Consider the following 24,345-nt stretch of genomic DNA (forward strand, 5'->3'; position numbering starts at 1 on the left):
CAGATCAGTAGCATCTATATGACCCGTGGTCTGCGTCACCAGCACCAGCCTACTCATCACCTTTTCCACCTGCTGCCCTCAGTTAGAAAGTACAGGTCCATAGACACCAGAACAACCAGACTGACCAACAGCCTGTATTTCCCGGCTGTGAGGCTGCCGAACACTGCCCCCTTTCCCTCTCTGCCTTTCTCCCATGGACAATAACCACATCCACCAATAAAATATCAGTGACCTGGACTTTGCATTGTTGCATTATTATATATGTGCTGCCCTGAATGTCCTTACTGTGCTAATGTTTACACTGGAGTTAGTACTTAAGGGGTTATTGGGTGGGGTTTTACACCTGTAGTATTGTGCTTCACATCAAAACTAATGCAGTGTTTGATGCTCTAAACTATTGCTTCATATGAAAATTACAATAAAATCTCTTGAATCTGAAATAAATAAATATAATCTAAATTTATCCTTATTGCGTAGAGTATTAATAGTATATTTATAATATTAAATATTTAACACTACGTGACTGGTGGGAATCTGCTAAGGTTGCAACTAAAAGTTATTTTGGTGATCAATTCATCTTGTGATTATTCTTTCAATTAATCATTTAGTTGTTCATAAGGTAAAGGCCCTAGCGGCGGCGGCGAGAGCCCAGGCCCGGTGGCAACTGCCCCAGTCCCAACAGCGACTGTCCCGAGTCCGGGCGGCGACTGTCCCGGGTCCCGGCCCCAGCAGCGGTAGCGACAGTCCCGGGTCCCGGCGGCGGGTCTGTCAGTGTGTCGCTCTTTGACTCTGTCCTTGTCATTTCCTGTGTGGAGCTTTAGGCTAAAGTAGCAGCTGCCGCTAATCGCGAAGCTGCTACAAGTTGACGCAGCAGGTTGACGTGAGTGACAGGACAGTTGTCCAATCACACTACACTAAATAAACAGAGACTGTGATATCGTAAAGTTTGTGCCCTCAGCCTGAAGTGAAATGCGCCAATCAAAATCATTTTTAAATAGTAATAATAACGGCCTGTGCTGGGGGGTGGGGCACCAGTGGCCGCTACGGGGGGCACGGCCCTCAAATGCCCCACCTTGCCGCTGACACCATTTGCATCATAATCCTAAGAATTCAAATAAAAAACATATTTCTTCATGTCTGCACTGTTGTGAATCATGGGATATGTAGTTCCCTATGTTTATAAGCTTTTGCTACTATAAAACCATGCATTTAAGTGAAGGAACTTGTAATTCGATATATATTGTGACAGTCCTGCATATTATTGTGAGACTTTTGACGATACGATATCACGATATTTCTGTTATTTTTACATCCGTATTTACCACTGTGAGAAATAGTACAGCTCATTGGAACTAGTATTACTACATAATAGTTTAATTGCAATATTGTAATCTTGTACTAATCTTGTATGTAATCTTGTATGCACATATTTCTATTGTTTATGAATTCTACATTTTCATTAGATACACAGTAGATTTCATTGCTAGTTGAATACATTGCCCAAAATGTTATCAGTACACAGGGAGCATGGACAAGGTGCCTTTTCAAATTGCAAATACCTGCATAATAAGTAGTATAGAAGTAAAATGTGGTGGGCACAGCTATAGCACCACTTCAAAAACTTATACCCAATTCAAGTTTAAAGCCAACGCCCTTTCTCCTTCAGATGTCTGGTCCAGGCGTGTAAAACAAAAGTCCTTCTATGGCCACAGAGCAGAAGAAGAGGAGCTCCAGGCTGTCAGGCGTGACACATGACACACATCATGCCCGGACCTCCATGTCACATCACATTATCACAACAGAGACCCCATCCACACACACGCACGCACGCACACACGCACGCACGCACACACGCAAACGAGAGAACGAAAGAGAATGAAAGAGAAAGAAAGGGACAGAGGGGACACACAGGTAGAGGGAGAGAGAGAGAAAGGGGAAGGAAAGAGACAGTAGAGGTGGCTGAGATAAGAAGGAGTGAAAGGTACAACACACTACATATTTCTCTTTCTACAGGAAGTGAGCACAGAAAAGACCAGATGCACACTCAGAATCTGTCAACAAGGTCAGCGATACAAATGAGTAAAAGTGTAACTAAAAATATGTTTTATCCAATTATATAGTTTTGCAATATTTACTTATAGACTGTATAAGAAAGTGGGATGACTAAGGGAGTGTGATGTGATCCATAAAGTTCAGCTCCAGTTAAATGAAGCTCATGAGGCTGGCAGTAAGAGGAGCAAATTTGGAGCAGTGTTCCATATTAGGAATAGGAATTTATTTACAGACAAAATATAAAAAAAAAAACTACAAAAAAACAACAACAAAAATAATAATTTTTCAATGTAGTGTCTATATATTTACTACAGAACTGGTCTCATTGTTTTCTAAGTGCATACTAATCTGGACACTCCTTTCAATTTCTAGCAATTTCTGCGTTTTCAGTAAAAAGCCCATTGAATTCGCTTGATAATGGAAGGGGGGAAAAAATCGTATTCACAATTACATGAGTCATAATTGAAATCTTGATGACTTGAAACAATTATTCATGTAGAGGAAAAAGCTCATTTAGTACTATTTTCCTACAATTCTACAAATTAAAAGTTCAGAATCTTAAAGGATAAGTACAAGTTTTATTTTCAAGTATTTGAGCAAAATGTGTCTTGCCCCAGTTTTGATATATTTAAGCAGCACTGGAGGTTAAATTAAGTCTGCTGTATTCTGTCTGCATCTAATTATAAATCAGTTTATTGTCCGATGATTGGGAAGTGTGTGGTTAGCATGCTGGTTGTTGTTAGCTTTGGCCTCTGAAAGTTGTGAAAAGTCATTGCTATGAATAATTAGGATGCTCAGAATGCAACAGGTAAGTGAGGGGTAATTTCACTTCACTAAAAACTGTTCAAAGGTCCTATATTATACAAATTTGAGGTTTAAGACATGTAGAATACTGTTACCTCACCCAAAAACAAACAAACAAAAAAAACAGTAGTGGTCAGATGAGATACAATTTCCACAATACGAGACGAGACACGGGATTGGATCTACGAAAACGAAGCAAGGCAAGATTTTGACATTCATTGTAATAAATTAATTGTGCAACCAAATTTTGGCCTAATCATTTTTGATGTACTTTATTTAATATTTTTTGCTGTCATTGTAGCAGTGCTTTCTGGGACTACAGCTTCTCAAAAACGTAACTCAGCAGTATTTAACTCCATTTTTGTATCCAGTCCAAATGTAAAAACATGGGAAAAAAACAAATGAGATCATGTTCAGCATGTGTGCACAATCTCATGGCACAATATCTTGTCCCAGCCCTAATAGATAAATAGATAGATAGATAGGTAGACACTTTTTCTTTGACAAGGTACAACATTCATCATAAAGACATACAAAAACACATTTAAAAAAACACATCACAAAAAAAAACAAAAAAAAAAACTGCAGCATTAGTCTGAATTCATCTGGTGGACTTCAGCGAGGCAATGACATTTGTAATAAAAGATTTTTTGTATACGTTGTTGTATATTCTGATATTAAATTATATAATATTGAATTAAATAAGCCTGAATATCTCTCCAAAATGGTTCAAAAGATTCTGAATTAGGGGTAATATTTATTCATACTTTGTGATCTATCCTCCTCAGTACTTTTACCACACAACAAAAACCTGTTTACGGTACAGAGCGGTGAAGTCTTCATTATGACTGCAGCTCATCATACAAACTAGATATTATGGGATGGATCCAAAGCCCGTCAGCAATTTGCCACTATTCATCAAAACGCAGGCACTATAAAGAAAGGAACAAACATTCAAAATCAAAAGTACATTACCAGAGTGGTGAAGATGTAGTGATAGTACTCCGTCATCATCCCCATGGTCTGGGCCTGGAAAACACAAGACAATGTACTGTTACAATTCAGTTCAAGTATGTGGGATGTGTACTTTTACTTCAGGAAAATGTATTTACTTCCATCCAATCTGTCACGGCTCAATATCAGAGTGAAGGAGTAAGTGGGAGGGGTAAGAGCATATTTATAACATCTTTACTCATGGTGAGAAAAAGACAGCACTTTTGATTTGGCATAGTTAAAGTGCACTATGTAACTTTTTAGTTGGAGATCTGTCACCTGTTTCTATGGGTATGTCATTGCTCTGCCTGAAATCCTCAGTATGACATTAAACAGATCGAACTTTTATAATTACATTTATTAAATTACAGGTGGTTTTAATGCTCAAAAATAACTAAAACAGGCATTCTCCTCTCAGCAGATCTGACCTGTAACTTGGTCTGGTTTGGTCTCCATGAAGATAAAAAGCTGTAATACTGTGAAACATTCCAGACAAAGCACTAACATTTCCATGGAGAAAAGGTTTTGACGGACCCTCCACCAGAAGAAATACACAAAGCACCTTTAAAGCGAGGGTGGCGTATCTGACTTCAATGGGGTATGCAGTACATTAAATATTTAGATCACCGTGTTCCCTTTTATTGTTTTGTAAATGCTAAATTTGCCCAAAACAACATATTAACATATTTTGTATATTCTGAGTTCCTTTGTTTTCCACTCTAAGTCACTCCCCCTTCAGAACGCTGTCACTTTACAATCGGTGTGCATCCGTCTAATGAAACTACTGAACATCGCAGCAGGTTTGTGAAGTTGTAGTGTACTGGTTTGTACAGGATGGTTTGAATATGGCATGGGAGAGATTAATAAGGGACCAATTTTATAACATGTTCGAAAGCTACTATTTAGCTTGGTTTTGCATAATACTCCTCTTTAAACAAGTCATGTTAAAAGGTCATAATTTACATTGTAAACTATTGCGTAACCTTTTAACTCATCCAAGCACCATTTGTATCTGGCCGTGACTAAAGTTGGTCTTCTGCATTCAATTTGATGTCTTCTTGACTTTATTTTGTGGTAAAATTACATCTTGGTTGGACTATGACTTGATTCTCGAATATTACAACTTTATTCCTGTAAAAGCTTACTTTTTTCCTGGCTTTGACTTAAAAATTATCATAAACTTAGAATCTAAATGTCAAAATTATAACGTTAAAACTTTATTCTCATACCCTCACACTTTATTATTTTAATGGGAGCCTTATCCATTGTAGTGCTGAACTTTTACAATAAAATCACATTTAAAACATTAGCAAATCAGGAAACATTGCAAATAAACAGTATTATAAAAAAAACAGACCATTCCTTACACAACACAGGTTAGCCACATTTTCATGTAGTCTCTTCCCTCAGACCGATACCCTTGTTGTTTATTTGGGAATTTTGCTAACTGTGTTTGTGTGACTTCTCTACCATATGCGTTACAGGTCTGGAGTGTAGCCCCAGCCCTCTTTGCTTTTCTTTGCATTTAAATGGTTTGGAATGGCTCTAGGCGTGTTTTTTTCTCTCTCTCTCCTAGCAGAGCAGAGCCTTCAATCACAGAGCGGGCTAATCTGTGCCTCATATCGGAGCACTCCATTACTGCCACTTGTTTCACTCAGGCTACATTCAAAGGCAGCGGGTTCCCATGGCGTCTCTGCTTCCTGTTTAATTGTACCATCTGTCGTTTCAAAAAGCCAAGGTTATGTAAATACGATGAAACATGAATGTGAAGGCCAACGCACAGCTACTTTTGGACATGTCCACGCAAATGGGCTATTCAAAGCTTTGGCTGTATTGGAAAATTGGCTGGAAATGAATTTGGGGTACACTATGTGCTTTGGGGCGAAAAATGTACACTGAAAATGAAATTTTAACACATTTGAATAATTTATTAGCTTGGCGGAATAGTTGTAATCTAAATATTCAAGCAATGCACTGCCCCACTGACTATTAATCAAGAAAACAAATAAAGTCCATTAATATGTAGATAGTTAGTTAGTGCTGTTGATAAACAAAAAATCAATACCTAGATACTATTATTTATATATTTCTGAAATATATGATAAGGTAATATAAAATAATGAGTTCCCATTTTGTGTGGAAAAAACAAACAAACAACAAGAACTACATGAAAAAGCATCAAGTATTTTACCTTTTCTATAGTTTAATGCATATAAAGAAATTAGGAAATTAGCAAAACAAAATATTCACTGCAAACTCAGGATGATTTAGGCAGTGAAAGTCTACCTTTTTCATCCTTCTTGTGTATCAATACTGCCCATCGTCTTCGCCTTTCACTATTTTTCAATTCCGTTGGGAAGGGAAACAGTTTGAACGGAGGTTTGCAGTCACACAGATCTGATCCTTTTTGCATTTATGGAGTTCGCAAACTTCCGAAGCCCATTTATTGAGCCATTTTCCGCTGTTAGGACAATTGTGTGGTTGTTGACCACACAATTACGATGTCTGAATCCCAAAACTAACATATGATGATATCAGAACCAGAAACATAAGCGATATGGTTCAAAAGACTAGAAAAGACTGGCTTTGTTAATAGATGCATCCCAGTGGGAAAACAAACATGGCGGTTTGATGTTCACATTTTCAGAAAATCCTTCCCAGTATGCATTGCGCAATGACCGGAAGTCCGAAAATCTATTGCGTTACATATTGTATCCTGCCTGAAAAAATTATTTCTTTCGGGATAATAAAGTATCTATCTAATCTAGCTGTCCAAGTCTGCCAGTGGTGCACATACCACAGTTGGAGAAACACTACACTACATAACACATTTTCTGAGAAAGTAATGCAGTCATAAAAGTAAACAATCAAATCTCACAATATTCTCACACAATACGCTCATTTTTACACTGTAGTTCAGCAACCGTCTGCTTAAAAAGCTTGTAAAAAAACCTCCATTTCCTCTCCTTCCGCCTCCTCTCCAGAGCCCATCCATCCCTGTGTGCTTGCTATCCCGCCTGCCCAAGAGCACATTTGCGTCACCCTAAATCTCCCTAAAACTCCCTAACCCTGAGTTATTTGAGTAAGTCGGAGGAGATGTTGCCTTTAATAAACATTTTAACTCAAAGTGACAAGGCAGAGAGGCAAAAGAGGATCCACCAGCACAGTTCTGACATGTATAGTGCGGCAATACACCTACACAAGCATCACAGCCCCATTTAAACACTGACAGGTTTTTGTTGACTGTCAATCATTATGTACCAAAACAAGAGATTCAACTACTTAAAGTGCGATGTATGTAAATTTAGCCTCTAGGGTTCTTTGTCAAAACAAGTTCAAAAGTAAAGCTGCTACTTTTTGAATTTCCACAGTCTACTCCTTGCATTTAATACGAACCTGCTATCAAGACTGAAGATAAGTAAGATTATGGCATAGAAAAGCATAGTGACTAGGTATCTGGAGTTTGTAATGTATGGAATGTCTCAAATAGCACTGGCACCTGCATTTTGTCAGTGTATTTTAACTTTGAGGAGGTGTTAAATGGTGAATGGTCATATTTTTATATAGCGCTTTTCCAGCCTCAAGGCACTCAAAGTGCTTTACATCAAGGAACCACTCACCCATTCACACACATTCATACACCACTGTACACAGAGACTAGGGGTGAGGTGGGTTAAGTGTCTTGCCGAAGGGTACAAAGAGAGCATTCATCTATTGGAGCTGGATTTTTATATATTTATTTATTTATTTTTTTTTGTGGAGAGCCATCAACCTTCAGATCAGTGAACAAACATATCAACTGAGTTACTGTAGCCCCTATGTGTTAATGTGTGTATGTGTTATTATTTTTCCAAAAATATTACAAGGTATGGCATTAAAATAAACAGTACAAGCAGGGGGTGCCTCTTTGCAAAGTTACCGGTCAAATCTGTGGAAAGATGAGCCCGTTTTATATAAATATGTTTAAAAGGGCCCATACAATGCTGGTTCCTCATTAAAAACATACCTGGACTTGTGTTTTGTTTCTTTCACACATGTTTAACACACACGCCCAGCATATTTAAGGCTGAGTTTTCCCCTCAAACAGAAAACACTATTTTGAGCTTTGGAGACATAGACAACCTAATAATACAAAATTACTCAAACGTGAATGAAACAAAACACAACCCCAGGTATGTTTGTGAGGAGGAACAGCACTATAACATGGCTTAATACTCACAAGAGTACATTTGGCATAATATAGGACCTTAAATGCCATTCTGTGGGACATTCCAGGCAACATGTCCAGAGAGACAAGCATTTAAGGACTCCCTTAAATGGTTGGTTGTAAAGAATAATAGTGTATCAGATAGCATAGAGTTAATGTCCAATCTGAACACAATTTGAAGCAATGTTACACAACACAACACAGTACTCCATAAACATTACAGCCCTTGCTTATAATTGTATGTGTCATTTCCTGCTAAAAATATCCATAGCATCTAAGGTTCTTTTTACCTATAAAACAACATGAGTCACAAAGCCTTTTTCTCATGTAATAACAGGGCACCGTCTCTGACAACCTTGGCTGTAATAATATACTGCTTCTTCAGATATTCTAATGTGATATTACACATCATCACAAGGAGTAATTACAACTGCAGATACTGAGTCTGTGGGTGGACTTCAAGGGTTCTGTGAAATATGTAGCATTCATAATAGACAGAATCTAATCTAAATCACCTAACTACAGTAAGGCCACTTGATTATAGAAGAAACCGTGTTCTCTACAGTCACCGGTATGAATAAATGATTATTTATTAGTAATGCTTTGAGCCTTCATCATTAAAAATGAATAACTGTATTTTAATACAAACTGTCAGTATTTGACTGAAGTGATAATTGCCTTAATATTCTCCCAAAGCACTGGCCTACTGACTCTTAGTCAACAAAAAATTGCTTCAATAGATAGGTAGGTAGCTAGGTAGGTGGGGCTGTCAAACAAAAACAAAAAAATCTATACAAGTCAACACTAACAGTCCCTTTTTGTAACAATTAGCACATAAAGCTGAAGTATATATATAGAGTAATGGTACCAATGTAACTGTTCCACATAATTGAACATTTGAGTTTAATCCTGACCTGTTTGAGGATCTGCGCCGCCATGTGGTGACTGCAGTCGAAGATGATGCGGAACTCCCTGCTCCTCTTCATCTCTTTGAGCAGAGGCCTCACGTCCTGAGAGTCCACAGGGAGCTGACGGATCTTTAGTCTGATGTTGTAGCGCGAAGGGGCCATAATCAGCTCCTGCAGCCGGATTAGGCCTGGGACAGAACAGAATCAAGAGCTAATATTTATCAAGTAGATTATTTCTACAATTGAACTATAACTTCCCAGGGTACCTCTGAAACTAGTCGATTAAGATGGGCTTACATAGCAAAATTTTGTACAATTTTAAAAGGTTCCAAATTATTCTCAAACTCATTGTATATATGACTGAACACAATGGTACCATTACAAGACCCTTGTTTGGTTTTGGTTTGAGCCCAGGTTAGTTCTGATGTAGATGTGCTTTGGTCCTGTTCTAATCCTATTTAGACCTGGTATATGTTTAGTTCTGGGTCTGGTCGATATTACACAAAATACAAAGGACCACTGTGGTTTGGGCAGAAGCCAACAGTAAAGAGCCTTAACAAACCAAAACAAACTTTAATGATAGGCACATTTCGGCCCATTTTGGCAGAAATAAGAACTATTTTGTTTCTGATAAAATGTGCAGTGGGCTTTGTGCATCACTTTCACTGAGAGCCTTTCCAGACTAATCATGTGCGGGCCTCATTCAAAAGGCTGCACATCTCAATCTGACAGGTTAATGAAACATGACGCAGTGTCCATTGACTCACCCGTGCTGTCATCGTACACCACCGTGGCCGTCTTCCACTTGAGGAACTGCACGAGGTCCAGAATGGCGTAGCTCAGAGAGGAATAGTCTGGGTACAGGTTGGCGTAGAAGGTGTCTCTGTTGTCCATGGGGTGATGTTTCCACCGCACCTGGATGTGAGGCACTTCCAGCGCGTTACAGATGGACTGCACGGCGTTGGACGAGGAGCTGTGAGAAGGCCCGAAAATGGCTACCACACCTAAAGACAGCTGGTCACAGGCTGAACCAGAGAGAGGGGGGGTTATGAGGGAGGTCTTCCTTATATAAGTCAAATGTTACGCACTGTGTAATACACTAATAATATGGAATTGTTGTTAGGGTTCGATTATGGGCTGAACAATCTGACAATACAAACTCATAATTCAGTGCTTTAATGTAGCTCTTGCTCTGTAAATCTTATTTTTTGCTGAACTAATCTTCTTTATTCTCACTAACATGTAGAAAATTGATTTTGAAGGTAACGTGAAATTATATTTACATAATTTACAGGTGCACTGTGTAAATTTTTGGTTGGGGGTTGGTCATTTGCTTGTTGCTATGGATGTCATTGCTCTGCCTGGAATGTTCCACAGTATGACATCACAGCTCTACCTTACAGTTATTCAATTACAGGTGGTTTTATAGCTCAAAAATATCTAGAAAAACAGACATTCTGATTGTGAGCGGAGATGCCACTCGACAGATCAGATCTGGGTTTGGTCTTCACGAAGATAAAAAGGTTTAATACCATACTGTGAAGCATTCCAGACAAAGCAATAACATCTCTAACAAGAAAAGCATTTGACGGACCCTCCATCAGACAAGCTACACAATGCACCTTTAATGTCATTTTTGCAAAGCAATGTTTGACCAAAACAAGGGAATTCCTATATATTAACATAGACATTCAAAACATTCAGTGTATCTGAAGTAAAATACAACTTTCCTTTTACCTTTATCAATCCAAACTGCACCAAAACATCAGCCTACCTTTTCTGGATGCCTCAAAACTGTCGTAGATATTAATCCTCTGTATGTCGTACGTTAGCGTCGTGTTTGGCAACAAAGTCCTATTTCTGTTGATGTTATTGACAGCAAATTTAAAGGCAAGCTCCTCCGCGCTCACAAGCGACACCGGGCCGTCCGTCTGTTCAAAGATTCCCCCTGAAACGAGAAACGAACAGGAAGAGAAACTAAATTCAATCTCACGTCAAGATGAAACACCGAAAATCACAAAGGAGTAAATGTTGGGGAATATTAGGGGATGCAGCAGAGAGGGGAGCAGTGCACATGTTACACAAGGATTCACATTTGCTCAACAAACATCGGAAGCAACATTGTGTATTTTCAAAAAGACCTGATATGAGCTTTGATGTGTATGGACATAATGGGGTAGCCTCCGAGTGTGTGGTCCATCAAAGCTTAAGTAGATCTCAAGCTCTTGTCTCTCCATTAAGATGTCCTTTTATTTTGCCACCTTGCCCGCACAAAAAAAAAAAAAGAAAAAAAAAAAAAAACTTGCTTTGTCTGTGAACTCAAAAGAAAGTATTTTGTGTTCTTTCAAAATGGACCAGCACAAGGCAAAAATCTTTTCAACGAAGAAAAAACATCAAAGTAAGGCCAGATGTATGTAGCTATGGTTTATGTGTACGGTGGTCACCTCCAATTGTAGGAAAAGAGGGACAAACTTCGGGAAATATTCTGATTTATGTTACAGTGTTGTATCTTCATCAAAAACATGCCAAGAGTTTGTTTGCTGCATATTGGGTTCTTCTCTCAGACTGAAAGAATCCACCTTGAGATGTTATCAGCTGTTAACTTGAAAACTACCACTACTACCACAGACTAATAAAGGATTATTGAAACATGTGAATGAAACAAAACACTCCAGATATGTTTTGACGAGGTAATAACATTATAATGTGACTTAAAACCTCTGGGTTTTCTCTTCAAATCTTGTGTTGTAAATCTTGCATTTATTACAATACATTCAGGCTATAAAAACTACTTATTGTTATATTATTCTGTAAAATCTTTAAATAGATATGGTTTACTAGAGCTGGGAAACTAAAGCATACCCGTAGCATACTTAAAGTAAAGGCTGCACCGATACAACACTGGCATCTTATATTAGTGCCAATATTGAAAATTTTGGTAGATTCTGACTTCCAAGATATTGGTTCTGATGATATCCCATGAATAAATTGGTGTAAGACTATTTATTATCCAAACATGTCTCATAATATTAACCTTGTATTTTTACAAAGCTGTACTGTAGCTACAAAACACATTTGGGTAATCCATTCATTTTCTTCCGCTTATCCGGGGCCGGGTCACGGGGACAACATGATCTTAGAAATATCTTAGAAATACATTTGAAAATTGTCTAACCATGATATCAAGAAACAAGATTATTACATTTTTCATTAATAGTACAAACAAACTTGCCTAACTGTCCTTGCCTACCCTTACAACATTGGCTGAAAAACCACACTATTTTGACAATTGCAGTAAACAGCCGTGTTTTGTAGTTGAAGCACATAATAGCACTGTTGTATAAATCGGTAGATCAGAAAGACTTCAAAAGCCTGTGTGACTCAGCGGCCCTTTAGAAAATTGTAGATCTGTTCTTAATAGCACTCGGAATATTAGCCGATAAGAAAGAAAAGAGGATAAGAAAGCTGTCCATACTCATCACACAATATCATCCATTTCAAAATAATGTGCCATGTATCTTTAAAAGTGTGTTTCCAATCAAGTCTATTACTGAATCCATGGAAACCAGCTTTTGTTTTCGTATTTCGGTACACTTTTCTCAGTTACAGAACCATGTTAATGTAAAGTACAGACACCTCAAATTTGTACATAAGTGTTGTACTTTTATTTTTGTACTTTGTTACTTTCTACCACTGCATGTTAGTAATGTTAATTCTACCTCAGATGAATGTATTCAAGTCAGTACACTTAGGGAAGACCATTTAAAAGTGGGGATGAGTTTCAAACCATAAAAGATAAAAGATTTCACATCACAAATAAAACAAACCGTGTATTTTTATTCTCATTTTAAACTTTTAATTATATCTTCTGGGACTGTTTTCGTATAAGCTTGCATGACTTCTAGTGAAAATGGGTGGTGATAAAAAAGTTTTTCAGATGTAGTTTTTGTAGTTTTTTTTTTTCTTTTTTTCTTCTTCTTGTCTGCTACACACGTAAGTTTAATAGTATATTCTACTTCTCAGACATAGTAATTTGAAGCAAGTGAGACTTTCAGATTGAACCACAAGTTAAAAGCAATTTCTTGTCGATAAAAAGGAACATTGGAAAAACAAAAATGGCGTTGACTAGAAAGTCAAGTTTATCAAGATGGATACGTTTGACTTGGACAGTATAGTATGAATAGTAGAGAAAAACCTTCAACAGCTCACACTTTGCAGCTGATGTTATCAACATTCTCTGAGGGTGTGAAGCTAACTGGAAGCACTACTCTGTCTGACGCTCTCTTACTCAAATCTGACTTAATCCGATCTTTATTTAAACACAATCTGACCATAAAAAGCTGACTTAATTGGGACTACAATGAGTGAGATGATTTGGGCACTTAAAAAGTCTCTCACACATAAAAATTTAAGTCACATTTAGCTATCATTAGCCAACACACACGCTAACCTTTGTTGAAAATAAAAACCTTTAGACTAGGTTGAGCAGATTTTCAAAATAAAAAACCTGGACATCCCTGGTTTGGGTTGGTTGGTAATAATAAAATTGTGAAACGAGTGAACAATTAAGGAAAATTGTTCTGTAGTCAGCCCATTCATGACTAACATTTGAGTCAGTATAGTCACATTTTCTTTGAGTTTTTGTCATTTTTAAGCAGCTTTACTGTATTTGACCTAAACAATAATTATATATTTATATATAATTATAATTTAAGCCTCTCTTTACTGTTGGCAGGTATCAAATTGGTCAAAAATAGGGACATCTGGGACATTTCTTGTGTAAAACTGGACAAATCAGTGGTTTTGGATAAGTCTGCTGGGACAGGGGACACAGGGCTCAAAACTGGGACTGTCCCAGGTAAATAGGGACGTCTGGTCAGTCTAGCCTAAACAGGATCATGAATGCTGATATTGATCACAGGCTGATGAAAATGTGTTACATTTTGTTTTGTTTTTCTTGAGTTTTCAGACAACCTTAAAACTTTTTTTGGCACCTGGAGATAGATAATCTAGTCTAATCCTTGTCCAGCCTTAACCAACTAACATAGACTGTATACATATATATGGACCTAGAAAACATGCTAGCTACCACTTTCCAAATAGGAAGTGAGCTTCATGGACACCCCTCTCTTTGTAAGTGCTGCTGTCCGGCACCTCATTTTAGTTTTAAAATGTTTGTATTAACCCGCTGTACATGATCCTGGGATTTTTATTTCGCTATTCTGTCCGTGAATCAATTCCTATTCTTAAAATGGAACTCTGCTCCAAATTTGCCCCTATACCTGCGAGCCTTGTGAGCTTCATTTGACTGGAGCTGAAGGCTATGGGTAAGGTCACACTCCTTTAGTCCACTTCCCTATACAGTCTCTGCTTAAACCCTGACTATAAAACCATGCATTGATCTAATATTGATGGATCTGACGCATGGGGACATGACTTTTGTCCTCACAAAGCAAAAGACCCCATGAAGTGTGTATAGATTTCAGTCCTGTGCTGTTTGCCTGCCCACACCACACTAAGAAAACTAGAGACAAGCAGGTTACAGGACAAAGTTACATTACAATTCAGATCTGTGGAGAGTCACCCCTATTCACAGAAGTAATAATGGCATTTTTAAGCAACAGAAACACCCAAATTGAATAAATACTAGATGAATATGTTTAAAGTCATACCACGGAACATTGTAGGGAAAGCAATAATATCTCCATGGAAACAAGCCCAACCTTCTACCAGCGAAGTTGCACAGTGCAGCTTTAATGTTCATTTTTCACCCAGAAAATTCTTAATCTTTCTATAACATGCCAAGATGATTTGAAATGGCATGATTTTTTTTATAGATTTCAAATGATGTTAATGCTGCAATAGACTCAGCTTTACTTATCTTGAGAGACATGTCCTTATTTCACCGAAGCTCCACAATACTGTCTGCTACCAGGTTTAAAATAGCTCACGTGGCCCAATGTTCTCTACATCTTGAAACGTGGATTACATCTCCCCATGACGACACCTCCATGGTACCTCTGTGTGAATGACCTCCCCCTGTTCCTGTCTGCTCCTGTCTGCTCCCTGTCTGCTCCTGTCTGCTCCTCCACCCCTGCCGCATGCTGTGAGGGGCCGTGATGCATGAAGCACCCGGTGGAACGCCTCACATTAAAATAAATGAATCCTTCCATTTTGCAGGGAAATCTCATTAGTGTACATTAAGTAATTGCTGGAGTATATAGTAATTTGACTGTTAAGAGGATAAAATGTGCATCGCTCACAAGCACTCTGGCAAATTTAATAAACAGGACAAAGTCGCTCCTTGGGAGGCAAATGTGCTGGATAATTTGCTTTGCCCTTTACAAAATTCTGCCCATAAGCACAATAGCATCCCGCAAGTACGTCATGGGGAGAGTAAAATAGCAGGCTAATGTTGTTGTAAATGACTTAAAGGACACATATTTGTGTGATTTTCTGAGCTTGTTATAATGGGTCCTCTTATTAAAAGCATACCTAGAGATTTTATTTTATTTTTTTGCCTCTTATTTTGGATCTGTTATTACCATTTATATTGTTGCTCTTTGTTATTATAATATATTGTGATTTGTGAACATCTGTGTCCAAATAATTTCCCATGTGGACCAATAAAGTTTGTCTAAGTCTTTTGCTTCATTAATCCATTAATCCAAAATTGTCTTCTATGGGCACTCAGGAATGCTCCATTTGAATTTTGGCTGGATTGTTGCATCACAGCTAAAAATCCGAACCTCTCCTGTGCAGTTTTAAGTCCATAAACTATCACCAGATAAACATTGTTTATTTTAACATTGTTCATTCTTGTTGCTGACAGCAGCGGGAGTTCCAAAACCGAAATACCTTATTGGAAATGGAGGTGTAGTTTTATCAAGTGTTTTCTCCAAATGTATATTATTACAAGGGTCTGCCACCTGCTTGGCTCCATGGAGATATTATTGTTTTGCCTTGATTATTCTACAGTAGGGAAATAAACTCGGTAATGTCAATGGAGACAGAGTAATGGTCAGATAAGAATTAATAAATCACCTGTAATAGAAATGCAACCACTTTAGAATTTACATATTGCACCTTTAAGTAAGAAAACGTGAAATACTCAGGGGATACAAAGGTTACCAAAAGCAGGTTTCAAAATTTGTATAACCAAATCCATGTTCATCCAGATTAAGATGTTTCACTTATGTTGTTCGGATCCAGAGTCAAAAAGCTTGTAATTAGTATGTTTCACCAGACTGAAGCACAAAAGCGTCTAATGAGTCTCTACGGTCCCACAACAATATATAAATCAGCCCTAATTGGTAACTTAACTATAGCTTATATTTGAAAGCTGTGGATCAGACTCTAAATAACTGTTATCAGCTACATGGGTTTATTTATTTTCTATAATGTCCACCTTGTGATGTCATGTGGTAATACCAGAAGAGCTCCACTGTGTTTTTAAACTCCATATACCTACACTATAATAATTTGGATAATTTCAGCCCTGGAATTGCCAATCTCTACTGAACAAAAGGTAAAAGGTAGCTGTTAACTTGAAAACTACAGCTTCATGACATCACAAAGTGGAACAGAGCATTTTGCGCTTTGGAGATGTAGAAAGACTAATAATAAAGGATTACTCAAACATGTGTGAATGAAACAAAACACAATTCCAGGTATATTTGTGATGAAGTACCAACATTCTAACATAACTCAAATCTCAATATAGTCAAAATATAGGACCTTTAAGAGAGGGTGATGAATTGTTAGCACAACCCCTCTTAACTATGGCAGTTCATAGGAGATAATTGAATACACACACAGCTTAACTGCAAAGAAAAAGGGGGGGGGGGGAAATAAAATCAATGAGGCTCTCTCTACCACCAAAGGCATATTAGCCCAAGAAAAGCATAAAAGGAATATTGCAAACTTTAGGTTTCAACTTAAAAGTTCCAGTATTTTCAGTTCAATGTAAATTATACTGAGCCATCTGAATTTTGAGATTTAGATTTCTACCATGGATTTGCTAGCAGCCCACCACTTCTTTAAACATACACATTTAGATTCTAATTTGTCACATTTTGATTACGAATACCACAACACAAAAAGTCTCTAAAAATATTGAAATTAGTGGAGATTAGTGGAGCCTCTGTCCATCTGTAATTACTGCTATTGCTGGAAACTTCTATGAGTAATGATGAATGTTAAACTACCCATAAACCTACCTCGAAAGGAGCAGTGCCATCAATAAGAAACCCAATTTTATATACATTTAAAAAGTTTAAGAGTACACACATGAAAACTTTGAAGACGGTAAGATGTCTGTGCTGTCAGGTGTTTTAGTATAGTGTTATAAGGGGAGAATATGGTGTGATATATGTGATGATGACTTCTATGGGGTATTAACTGCCAATGTATACACATATATTCACCAAAAATAACATATTACCATGTTTCATAAGTGTCACTTTGGTTTTTAATGCACTGAGTCACTCCCCCTTCACAGCTCTATCACGACACAATCAGCATGCATTCTGCCAATGAAACTGCACATCGCATCAGCTTTGTCAAGTTGTTGTGTACAGTTTTGTATCATGCTTTTGTATATTTATGGAGAATAGTCATGTGGGAGCCTGTTTAACATAGGTTTCTCGAGTGAGCATTTGACAAAATCTTATAGCTAACAGTAAAAAGGGTTTGAATACGGCGCGGGAGAGATTGCTAAATTATTGAAACAACTTTCTAAGATGGTAGAAAGCAACAAAATAAAGGCATAACACCCTCTCTTTCATTAAAAAGTCTGGTATCTCCTCATAACAAGACCGTTCAACTATATGTATCAAAATCAATGTTTGTTAAATAGGTATATTGAAGCCCTTTTTGTCAGGTATACATAGGTTTCATTTCGAGGTGGTGCAAAATAGGTCAATGACATAAACTTTTTTATATAACAAAATATAACTAGAAAAGCACTCAGAGAGCGCAGACCTCCGCCAAGGACTACCCCCATTTTTTATATAAATTGCGATAAAATCAGTCTTCTGGATCAGATCTGGATCAGCCTTTGGAATATGAATGAGGATCCCATTGTCCATCCCTGAGTCAAATTTCATGGGGTTTGGTCAATAATTAACCGAGATATTGAGAAACAAAATTTTTGGCCCCATTTACCACAATGTTAACTAAAATTTCAAAGTGATCCAGAATCCAGGATTTCTTACGGATCACCCCCAAAATGAAATCAGTTCTTCCTTTTCACATTTCCAACAAATCCTGAAAATTTCCATAACTTTTTGAGTTATGTTGCTAAAAGACAAACAAACAAACAAACAGACAAACGCCGGCAAAAACATAACCTCCTTGGCGGAGGTAATAAACAAAATAAAACTGTATACTAAAGAGCAGCCATTAAGAGAGCCATACCACTGTAAGTTGTATGTGATCATAAAGTTAAACACATCCTTATATATAATGTTTTATCTTTTTAATCTACCCTTTTTAATGAACTTAACAGAAAATGCCAAGCTCGTAGAGAATGTTTGAACATATCCAAAGAGCTGTTCTTTTTGCCATTTTCCACCTGCTGACTTGTGTCTGCGCTGCAGAATGTGTATTATGCACACTTTCCATCAGGCAAGGTCACTTTGAGTATTTGCTCTTTTTACAGCACAGGTAAAAACGGTTACCACAGCGCTGCCCTTGTGAGAGTCCAAATGGGTAAAAAGCACAGCCAAGATCAATTACAAGACTTTTCTGCTAGCTCTGAATACGACCTTACTTACAGTTACAGCCAGAAACACAACCCAACTGCTAGACCCAATAAAACTTCATATTTCACAAAATGCAAACCTGTGTGTCAAGAAGCAAATACATATTTTATTTTTATTGGCTTCTGTGGTGCAATGTATCACGGTAGTTCAACTCATTCGCTAACTGCAGTGGATACTACCCAGATACTGGAGAAACCAGTTCATTATGGTTAGCCTCTAGCCATATTAGCCACATAAGATTTTTTAACTGCAAGAGAATGGATTTTTCAACTCTATTTACAAAGCATGTACCCATACACAGGCCCGTCAGCAGAAATCTAGGGTAACGGGACAACAGACCCCCCAATCCACTTCTCTGCCCGTACCATACCGATTTTATTTATAAACCACTTTAAAAGTGCACTATGTAACTTTCCAATTTGCATTTATTCAGTTACAGGTGATGTTATTTTCCCAAAATGCATTGAAAATTTTGAAAACCCTCCTCAGATCTGACCTGTAACTTGATTTGCTGGAATTGCCCGTTTGTTTTCACAGACAGGTAAGCTTAATGCCATACTGTGTAACATTCCTGCCAAATAATAACATTAATAATAACATATGGAGGCAAACACATGGCGGGCCTTATACCAGTAAAGTTACACAATGCATCTTTAAAATATTTACAGCAGGTCAAACTGCTGTACACATCATAGAATAGACAAAGACAATCACAATCAAAGCCACAATACAACTATTCAAAACAAAATAAGATTCTCAAGTTAATTAACAACAAGCATCATGAACAGGATTAGCCAGTGACGGTGCAAGGGTGTCCTGGGGCCCCAAGTAAAACATTACACGGGGTCATTCTTAAAAAAAACAACAACAAACAAAGAAGTGGCCCCGTCTTGACTACGTCCCTCCAAACCATGTGAATCCTTGCAATACTACAGGTGCCGCATTTGCAACCCCCCTGCCCCCCCGCTCTCCTCACTTCTTCTCCGTGCACGGAATCTCCGCAACCCCCACCCCCCAAGAAAAGTATGTCCCCATAATACCTAAACCTGTCACGCTAAGAAATTTTTAAAGTGAGCTATATTGCTCAAGTAAATATAGATAATATTTAAATGAAACCACAAGGCAGAATTATTCACAAAAAAACATTCTCAATCTACAATATTATAAATACTGATAAGCTCTATAAATAAAGAGTAGACTCAACAACACTTGAGTAATTGGTTTGTATAATTTTAGTTCATAATTCAATTTACAGCTCAAATCTGATTATAAATATTGAACCCCATTATAGTTCGATTTAAACATATATTGAATGATAAGTTATAGTGATTATCGTAACAGGTTTAATACTACTAGAAAGTTATAGCAGCTTCTTGAACCCAAGAACAGTATTTCAAAGAATGAAGCTGCATTCAATAAATGGGACATGTTATTAATTACCAATATTATCTGATATGGGGGAATTCTACAGCTTCCTCCTTTAGCATTCTAACATTCCCAGTGTTCCAGACTACACTGCTAGCATCAGAGACAATCCAGCTCCTCTTTTGTCTTCGCTTCCTGTGGTGGGATTCGCAATTCCTGAATAGCTCTTCGTCCCCGCGGATGTGAAGCGCCGCTCGGTTTACACAATGACTCTTGCAAACAATGACCGGCACAAAGCTAGCGCAAATTAGCATGAACGCTACGAAAACACTGCCAATTTTGGTGAGGGTGAAGAATATGCTTGTGTTTTTTTTTTTCTCGTAATTATGCGTATCACCACGGCGCCAGGGAATCACACTGTTACACAATGTCGCGCGGCGAAAGTTGGCGGGCTGATATTTGCCACACGCGCTGGAGCCGAGGGAGTGGGCCAGTAAATCTGTTAGGTTTAATCAATGATAAGCATCAGCAGAGGAAATGAGCGCTGCTGTTTAATTAAAGGTGCCAGGCTGCGTGTTGGCTCATTAGTTAGCACAGTGGCCGCGCTGGAACATGCACTGTGCTTGATCCTGGACATGCTTCGGCTCTTCCCATGTTTGTTACACCCCCTCCCCTGTGCCTACCCTCGCCCCCCCCCCATGCCCACCTCACCGCGCCCCCCGTAGGTCTGTACTTCAAACAGTGAGCTAGCGTGAGGCAAGGCTACTGTTTTTACTGTGGGAGAGCAGGTGAAATGTCTCCAGGCGAAGATACATGTGTTTATACAACTTATGTAGATTTAAAAATGGAAATATTCCCCAATCACTACTCTTGAGACTCACTCCGAGCAAGTGCAGAGCTAGTCTCCATGTCCAGAGATCCGGTCGTCGAGGCCCCCGCCTTCGACTGCCACCTAGACCCCATGCACCGGCCCCCTATGGATCCTCCCTCCTTCGAGCTGAGCCCAGCCGGGTCCTGTGGGGGAAGGCCCAGCCACCAGAAGATCGATGTCGAGCACCAACCCCAGGTCTGGCTCCAGGGTGGTGTCCCGGTACCGCCAATCCGGGTGATGTCACGGGCCTCTGCATATGGGGTTTCTGCAACCATTGTCTTTATTTCTGTAATTTTTTAATCTCAACATTGTAAATGTAACATTTTTTTTTTTTTTTATTGTGTAATGATTATTGCAAGAGGACCCCAGGAATCTTACACGGGAGATCCCAATAAAATAAGAAAACTGGTATAAATAGATGTAGATGCAGATATGATGCATTAGATACTGAATTGTTAATATATGTTTGTGCATCTGTCCCTATTCAAATAAACAATAAATAAATAAGATAAGCCAAGTGACAGACCTTATCTAGACACGTACCAACTACACTTGTTGTTACCTCTTTATGTTTTCTATAGAATAAAAAAGTACAATAAATAAATAAATACATAAATACATTAATAAATAAAACACATATAGATGAATAGGCCTGGCATTACTGTACAGTGCATATCTATCCATCCAGTTTATGAAAGAAAAAAAACAAAAACAGTCTGCGTTTGAAAGGCTAATCAGCTATAGGTTGTATAATAATGTAATATTATTCAATTGATTTTTATCACAACATGCACACATTGCTGTGCCTATAGCAACTCTTATAGCAACAAATTGCTTCAAATGTGCACTGCTCCTTAGTGTAATTATAACTAATTCATCATAGCATAATTTAAGTGTTTTTTCCAAGCTCCTCTAGATCAAATATTACAATGAATGTTCTTTCACAAATATCTCAAAATTGCTACAGTTACACCTAGACCATTTTGTATACTCTTACCAATCATTTTCAGAGGACCAAGGCATTGACCAGTATCTGAGGGAGCCTTTAATCACTATTCCCTTTATTGCATTATCTGTGTATTTTTTGAGTGTAATAATAAGATTATGTATGCAACTTTTTTCTATATGGATTTGCATGTTCATCGCATTCCTAATGCTTTGAACCTTGACAAATGTTAATATCCTGGAAAGTAGCTCCTGATGCTCCTGCTCTAAAGCCCTCCTCTCTGCATCTCCAACTTCTTAAAGGGGCCATATTAAGCTATTTTCTCATCTGTTAGAATGTAGTTTTTTCATTAAAAACATACCTGGAGTTGCGTTTAACACGCAAACTCTGTATATTTAGGTTGTACTCTTCTCTTTCTTTTTTGGCTGTACTTTTCTTTCATACTGAAAATACTACCACCTTGTGATAACACAGGAAGTGATCCACTGTGTTTTTAAACTCCATACATCTTCACCAGAATTTCAGGCCAATCGCTACTGAACAAAAGGTAAAGGATAGATGTTAACATGAAAACTACTGCTTCATGACATCACAGGGTTGAACAGAGCATTTTGAGTAATCCTGCATTATTAGTCTGTCTGCATTTCCAAAGCTCAAACATGTGTAAAAGGAAAAAAAAAAACAACTCAAGGTATGTTTTTGTTTGGCTTAAAAATCAATAAAGTAAGTAAATGAGTAAATTTAGCATAGTATGGGACCTTTAAGTCTACTGGATTAGAACAGATTTTAGATTTTAGCCACACTTCAACATTCACACTCATTTATTTACCTCTTTGTCAACCTAATGATGTATTTAACTTACTGCACAGCCAATAATGGGCCATGTCACTGTTTCATTAAAAGCTGTTTGTGGAAGGGGGAAGAGCAAGGATACAAGATGGGCTGTAAACTTGACAATATATATTAAGCAAATAGAAAGCAGTTGAAATACAATTGTGGACTTGGACTTTTACATGTATTTACTTTTTTAAATTTATGTTGTTAGTTCAAGGGAAGCTCACATTTAATTCAAGGTAAATTCACTCAAAAAGTTCAAGTATCAACATACCACAACTTTAAAAGTCCCAGAGTCAGTTTCATTACATAAAACTGACTCTTGTAAGCTTCTTATAACGTTGTTACCTCACGTTCACTCTGTTCATTCATTCATGTTTTAATAATCCTTTATTATTAGACTGTCTACATCTCCAAAGATTTGTGCTACCTTGTAACGGCATCAAGCCTACCTTTAATTCAGTAGAGATTGGCAATTGCAGGTCTGAAGTGTATGGAGTTTAACACCTGTGGAGCACTTCCTGTATTACCACATGACATCACAAGGTGGAAGAGTGTTTTCCATTTGATTGAAGAACTCGGCCTAAATATGCAGAGCCTGTGTGTTAAAAGCGTGTGAATGAAACAAAACACAACCCCAGGTATGTTTTTGATGAGAAAACAAAATTATAAGTTAGATCAGAAAATAGCATAATATGGACCCTTTAAGTCATACCCACATCTGCTGTTTAATTTTATACATTCTTAAATGTAAATGCAAATCCAGGTCAAACTACTGAACTGAACAATGTTTGTTTTAAGAGTCTTCACCAGATCTCACTTTAGATTTATATAAAGTAGACCACCCCAGAATTATGACAATCTCCTCCAAATGTACCATTGAGGCCTGCAGTCATTAAACAAATGTGTTAGCCTGTGCCGCCTTTCCAGAACATCATGTATTATCATATAAATTGAATTTGGGCTTCTAATGTTTGAGAGCATAATGGGAAAAAGCCCTTTTAATTATGTTATTTCTTCCTCCAACTCAGTATCCACATCGGCCCTCCATCACAGCTGAGAGGCCTTCTTATTTATTTGATACGATTAGTGGTCCTCGTGCAGCCCTATAATGTTGAGATCTCTCCTCTGTCACACAACTGTCAGGTAACAACACATTTGTAAGATCTAATTTTATGCTCAAGTGCCTCTGCTTCTGCAATTTATCACAGCCATCGCTCAAGCCCGCATTCCCGTTCCACTCCGCCTTCAGCAGTCTCCGCCCCCTCTTCCTGGTTTACTGAGGTGTTTGGATCTCATTATCATTCCCAAACATTCGGCAAGGATAATCTGTCAGGGTGGGAGGCTGCTGCTCGGAATCGTACCGGGCACCGCTCTCCTGATTGGGGCTGATGGGGCGTGCTTCTCATGAAAATACCTGCTTTCCCTGCGACTGAGTGGTTATAATGGTGGGGTGTTTGCGCTGCATGCTAAAAGAGTAAAGGCTCTGTCAGTTCAGTTCAAATGAAGGGGAGAAAAAGTGGACCGGTGCAAAGCAGATGTGAATGCAGCGTTCTCACTTTTTCCACATGGTTTAAATGTATATCATAACTTTGTATTAA

The 24,345-nt window shown here is 38.0% G+C and overlaps 1 protein-coding gene across 1 annotated transcript in view; it reads right to left on the bottom strand.

Moving 5' to 3' along the window:
• The window catches only part of grik3 (glutamate ionotropic receptor kainate type subunit 3), a 191,820-nt gene that overhangs the window by 85,695 nt on the left and 81,780 nt on the right, over positions 1-24,345 (bottom strand). The window contains exons 2-5 of the mRNA XM_055163536.1: positions 10,739-10,912; positions 9,732-9,989; positions 8,971-9,152; positions 3,832-3,885 (exon numbers count right to left, since the gene is read on the bottom strand). Of these exons, the coding sequence (XP_055019511.1) occupies positions 3,832-3,885; positions 8,971-9,152; positions 9,732-9,989; positions 10,739-10,912 (668 nt within the window). The remainder of the gene's footprint in view (positions 1-3,831; positions 3,886-8,970; positions 9,153-9,731; positions 9,990-10,738; positions 10,913-24,345) is intronic.

The sequence above is a fragment of the Boleophthalmus pectinirostris genome, unplaced genomic scaffold (genome assembly GCF_026225935.1).
Source record: "Boleophthalmus pectinirostris isolate CB_2022bp ecotype Guang Dong unplaced genomic scaffold, ASM2622593v1 HiC_scaffold_6, whole genome shotgun sequence".
Lineage (NCBI taxonomy): Eukaryota > Metazoa > Chordata > Actinopteri > Gobiiformes > Gobiidae > Boleophthalmus > Boleophthalmus pectinirostris.